The sequence below is a fragment of the Brassica oleracea genome, chromosome C5, assembly GCF_000695525.1.
Source record: "Brassica oleracea var. oleracea cultivar TO1000 chromosome C5, BOL, whole genome shotgun sequence".
Classification (NCBI taxonomy): Eukaryota; Viridiplantae; Streptophyta; class Magnoliopsida; order Brassicales; family Brassicaceae; genus Brassica; species Brassica oleracea.
In genome coordinates, this window is record NC_027752.1 from 25073443 (window position 1) to 25079323 (window position 5881).

The following is a 5881-nucleotide window of genomic DNA, read 5'->3' on the forward strand; positions in this document are numbered from 1 at the left end:
ATACGGAGCCAACTATTCTATATGAAGATAATGCAGCATGTGTTGCTCAAACAAAGGACGGATATATTAAAAGCGATAGAACAAAGCATATTCATCCGAAGTTCTTCTCATACACTCAAGAGCTCGTAAAGAAGAAAGAGATTGAAGTAAGATATGTCCAATCATGCGACAATGCAGCTGACCTCTTCACAAAATCACTTCCGACTTCGGTATTCAGAAAACATGTTCGTAACATTGGAATGCGTCATCAGAAGGATCTATGACTGCTCATTCGAGGGGGAACTTACGTAGTTGTACTCTTTTTACCTTACTATGGTTTTTTCCATTGGGTTTTCCTAGAAAGGTTTTTAACGAGGCAACAAAGACGTTAAGCGAGAGTGGATAATGACACCGGTCCCCAAGGGGGAGTGTTATGGAAGCGTCGTATTGCAAACGGGGGAGGCGCAGAATTTGTTGACTTTAATATCATTATGGGTCCCGCTGTCACTATGCATGCACAGTAACTTTACTTTTCATTTCTATATAAACGATCGTTTCGATCGTTTGTAAGACACACCATCCTTCTCCTTTTAATAACACATCCTCTCTTCTTATCAGTGTTACCTTCTTCGTACGGGTATAAAATTTTGCCCTTATTTAAATTCCTGCGATATAATAAAATACCAGTTCTTTTTATAACAGTTTTAATGTTTGTTTCATACCTTTTTTATCTTTTTCTTTAAACGAAAATATGAATTAGTTTTCTTTTTTTTTTATAACAATGAATTAGTTATATTGGTTCGATTGGTTTTTGAAGTTACAATCTATGTTACATGGAAACGGAAGCGGGTACGTGAAAGCGGAAGCGTATGGAATCGTAGAAACAAGATTTTTAAAATAATTAGAAAGCGGGTACGTGTTGGAAGCGTATTCATATATACATATATATAAGATTTTTAAAAATCTACAACTAAAAATTATATGATTTAAATTTAAAATAAAGCATTTATTCATTTATAATAATTTCGAAATGATTTCATATTAGAACTGTGAAAATACATATAAATTAAATTAAAATAAATTATTATGTTAATTATTTTTAATACTTTATAATTAATTGACATAATATATTTGAATATATGATTATCTTTAATAAAAACCTCGATGCATAAAGATGATTTATATTGTTAATTTTTATACTTGTATATTTATATTCTGTCTATTCAATATTATTAAAATTTGGCTTTTATATAAATTAAAAACTATAATTTTATATTTTTATTGATATAAGACATTGTGGTTTTTTTCTTTAAAAGAATGGAAGCGTGATTCTAAAACGGAATCGTAAGCTTCCAACGTGTTCTTAAAGAGAATATTATAGAAGCGTTTTGGAATCGAGATTCCGTAAGCTTCCACAAGGTTCTGATTCCGATGGTTCCGAAATGGGAAGCGGACGTCCGATGAAGCTTCCGTGTAGGTTACAATTACTTAATTCATCATTTGAATATGATCAGACCCTCTATACATAAGAATCTTGATATTGCACACTTGAAGGGAAGTATTTAAACTTGGTGGTTAATTATATCATTCAAGCTCAAGAAACTAGTTATTGTCTGGGGATTTGATAAATTTGGAACCAGATTGGGAGAAGAGTCTGCTGAATGTCTTTAATGGTGGTCACTGTAGGATCCGTCCTTGTTGAGTTGGTGTGAAGCCTAGCTGTTTCTCTCCTTTTATATGAAATAAAAAGAAGCATGATTCTTCCATGCATGTTGAGTTGGAATTTTTCTCAAGTCTTTTCTTTTTCATAAATGTGTTTTTATGATCTGATGTAGTACTGATATTATTATGGCAGATTTGATGATTGACAGTGCTCTTGATATTTTTACAACCAGATCAACGGTCTGCACTATGACTCAAAGTCTGGATTCTTTCAGTGACTCGATCAATAGCTATGTATTAATTATTGAGCTTGTTTTCAAACATAGTTTGTGTACAGTTTACTTGTGTGGGCTTACTTGGGCCGGTGATGCAACGGGAAGTTGGGTTATACAAGACGATGCACACACTGCGGTCAAAACTTCATCAGATAAAAGGAACTTAAGTATCATCGAAAAGCCTGTGCCTTCTTCAGAAGCTGGACCAAGTATGGTGATACCACTTGGGCTTGTTGAACCCGAAAAGAACTATGAAAGGAGCTGCTTCATCTGTTGATGTTGGCAACAACAACAAGAGAGACGAGATGAGAAACCCAAGAATGTATCTGCAGAAGAGAAAGCTGCTAGAAAAACCGTTGCTCAGTCTTTACAATAGACCGTTTTATTGAAATCTTTGCTTGATGGTCTCTAACAGGGAGGAGAGTGATGATTAATCACATTCTGGCGGTTATTTCGGTTATTAGTACAAAGATTTATTCCAAAAACTCTTTTTCTTTCTCGTAGGATTGGTCCTATGTTCTTTTTAACCGTTATTACGAATCAGTTTCTCTTTGTTGTGCAGAAACCTAATTGATTTTCTAGTCACAGAGATGGAAACTCTCCACCATTTGGCAAACTAAATTATTGGTAACATGAAAAATAAAATTAGGAAACTGAGAACAAAAATTCAAGTCTAAGCAACCCCAAAATTTTTGACAGAGACAGCAAGATAAGTAAAAATTCAAATCCAGGATACAAGACCATCTTTGGACACTAGAGGCTTTTAGTTTCGTTGTTGAGAGCTAACCCCTTAACCAACAACTGATCATCGGATCATTTGGACATTTCCGATGGCTTGTCTCAGTAACCAATGCCCGCAAGTCCAGGACTCACGGGGTTTTCCATGATAGTGACATACCAACACTTTCAAGAAGCTCCAGGGACAGCAGCGGCTGAAGTAGCATACATGTTTGAGTCCTGATTCCCATATCCATTGTTGTACCCCTGTCCTCTTGAGTATCCTCCGTTCCATTGGTTGCCCGAGTCACTTCTCCACTGTCATTTCAAGATTCGAAGTTGACCAATATTAGGAAACGGATCAAAAACATTCAGCTAAACATTTAAGGGTACAAACTTGATGAGTTATGTTGATGCAAAAAACCAGAAATAGTTGATTAGTCCATTGATTTCAACAGTTCTCTTAGTTTCACAGCTGTAAATATATTCAGTTGTAAGAAACACAAGATCACCACAACTGCTTCAGAAATTGGATAATGTTCAGGGAGATGACAAGTGGGCCTAGGAGACAACAAGCTGACAATCAAAATAGTCAACGAAACACGCGAGAAGGTTCCACTTGGTCTTTATAGCCCTACTATCCATTGTCAACCACTGACTTTGGCTTTTAAGGGTTTCTATAACTTAAAACTAAGTTTGACCTGGACCATACTTGTAGAAATGCATAAAAGATTCCCATTAAGATAAAACACACACTTTCTTGTACCTGTTTGTTTGGGCTTCTTCCCCAAGAAAGCCGGACAGTGTTCTTCCCAATGACGGTCCCGTTCAAGCTCCCGATGGCTTCTTCAGCACTCTGCCTGCCAAAACAAATGGCATCTTCATTGTGAAAACGACAACATAGGGGATTGCTCATCATGACTGACAAGCACAAAGCATGTTAGTACCTGTTACCAAATTGGATAAAACCGCATCCTTTTCCTACTGGGATCTTCACCGAAACAACCTCCCCAAAGTGAGAGAAAGGTTGCATGAGGTCTTCTTCAGTAACATCAGCATCAAGGCCCCCAACAAATATCTACAATGTAACAAAATACAATAAGCAGTGAGTCATACTGTAGTTAACATAAAAAGAATAGATAGAAGAACTCACTGTTGCGTTATTTGATTCCCCATCAGCCATAGAACCATTTCCTCCATGTCCACCAGCCAGTGTCAGAGCTAGTTCAATAAAAACATCACATATCACTTCAAATGCTAAGTTAAAAGCATAACATTGCGGTCACTTACCTTGTGAGCCATTTTGTTGGCCGTAAGCAGCGGCTCTTTTGGGGGTTGCAACACCAACGCGCATTTGCCTGCTTGAGCAGAAAGCGCCATTCATCTCAGTCAACGCCTTTGATCTCTCATTCTCATCGCCAAACCTGACAAAGCCATAACCTTTGGAACGTCCAGTGTTGGAATCAATCACAACTTTTGCACCTTTGACAGATTGGTATGCGGCAAAAGTCTCGAGCAGCACAGCATCAGTCACATCTGGAGCCAAATCTCCTACGAATATCGATAGGTCTGGACCATTTTCCGATGCTCTCTTCTCACCAGTGCTGAAAGATGCCCAGTTCAAACGGAAGGGCTGCTCTGCTTTCGGCATTGTTACGCCGCTATAGCTCTGAAGAACTTCCTCAGCTGCGGAACGTGAAAGGAACTCAACGAAACCATACCCTTCCGACTGACAAGTTTGCTTGTTTCGTATGACTTTCACAGAGGAAACCTACTCACAAGAAACCATAAAGAGTATAAGCTAAAAAAAAACAACAAGTTTATGATGGAGAGAATAAGCTAAAAATAACGTTAAAAGACGATGTTCATAATAACTGATCTTATTACCAATTGTGACATGTTTTTTATTTGTCTCCATAATAAGAAAGGTACTTTTAATGCCGTACGAAAGGAGCATTTAATTAAAGTTGTTCTATTTAAGGTCAACCATTATTACCCTAAATGGGTAAACCACTTGGCTTCTACATAATAATCACAATTTAAGATCTAAGAACCAATAAATACATCATAAAGTTTGAAACTTTGCTAATTTTGATCTTTCCAATAATGGAGACAAGTCTAGGATCTGCAAACTGATGGTACTTTCAATACAAGAAAGAAAGTAAGTAAGAAGATAACCTGGTTGGTGTGAGAGAAAAAGGTGTGGAGATAAGTTTCGTCCATCCAATGAAGAAGATCACCAATCCAGAGAGTCTTCACATCGTCTCCACCACGCTGCTGATTCTTCTGGTGATAAGAAGGAGGAGCGTATTGAAACTGAGGATGATGATGATGATAAGCAGCGTATTGGTGAGGATACATCATCATCTGTTGCTGCTGCATCATAGCCATAGCCGCCATCCATTGTTGATGTTGTTGCCACTGTTGTTGCTGCGGAGGAGGAGGAGTCGGTTGCTGCAACGGTGGTGTTGTCCCGGCTGGTGTAACCGACGACGAATCTGGACCGTTGTTTGCAGTCTGCATCTTTGAAAAAGTCCGATCCGATCTGGAATCTCTCACAAACTCAAATTATCTATCTCTCTCGCCCATGCAAAGGAGAAAGCTTGTGGGAGCTCTCTGTTAATGGCGGAAACGGGTAGAGAGAGAGAGAGAGAGAGAGAGAGAGAGAGAGGATTAGATTTGGTCTTTCTAAGATAATGGAGGCGGAGAGAGAGAGAGAGAGTTGTGTAGTTTCGGAGGGTTTAGAGCAGCATTAACTTAATCACTTTTTTATTATTAAGTAGGATTTAAGCATTTCGTTAATAAACTTGTACATATTGATGGTGCTTATTATGGGGTGCTTAAGAAAATAATTTTTTTTTTTTTTGATAAAATTTATTTATTACATCAAACATATTAAAAGATAACATTTTAAACATAGATTTAAAAAAACATTAAAATAAAGATTAGATTAATAAAAGAAATTAATTTGAAAAAAACATGTGAACTCATTGGTTGTCTTCATCACCTCCAAATCTATGCCACACATGTTCAACCAAATCACCTTTCAGTTGTTCATGCATTTGTCGATCACGAATTCTAGTTCGAACACCCATCATATTGGCGATATTTGTAGGGATATCTGTATAATACGTGAGATCGACATGTGAACTTCCATTGTCTTCTCCGTGTTAGAAATCGGAAAGATCAAATTGAGTGTATCCATCTCGTTCGTCTTCTACTATCATATTATGGAGTATGATACATGC

At 37.3% G+C, this 5881-nt stretch overlaps 1 protein-coding gene across 1 annotated transcript; it reads right to left on the reverse strand.

Annotated features, from left to right (window-relative positions):
* Window positions 1-2570: 2570 nt before the first annotated feature.
* LOC106296167 (polyadenylate-binding protein RBP47A-like) lies at window positions 2571-5335 on the reverse strand. The gene is made up of 6 exons (XM_013732242.1): window positions 4812-5335; window positions 3924-4404; window positions 3787-3854; window positions 3581-3711; window positions 3400-3493; window positions 2571-2951 (listed from the first exon to the last, which is right to left on the reverse strand). Exons 1-6 carry the CDS (start codon window positions 5154-5156, stop codon window positions 2823-2825), a joined length of 1248 nt encoding a protein of 415 aa, XP_013587696.1. The 5' UTR covers window positions 5157-5335; the 3' UTR covers window positions 2571-2822.
* Between the last annotated feature and the right edge of the window lie 546 nt (window positions 5336-5881).

Bases quoted from the DNA above. Each gene is read 5' to 3' on its own strand.
- LOC106296167 (XM_013732242.1), bottom strand. From the start codon at position 5,156: ATGCAGACTGCAAACAACGGTCCAGATTCGTCGTCGGTTACACCAGCC. The intron at 3,855-3,923 runs GTAAGTGACCGC...TTATTGAACTAG, and splicing joins CCAACAAAATGGCTCACAAG to CTCTGACACTGGCTGGTGGA. The intron at 3,712-3,786 runs GTGAGTTCTTCT...GTTACATTGTAG, and splicing joins GGGAATCAAATAACGCAACA to ATATTTGTTGGGGGCCTTGA.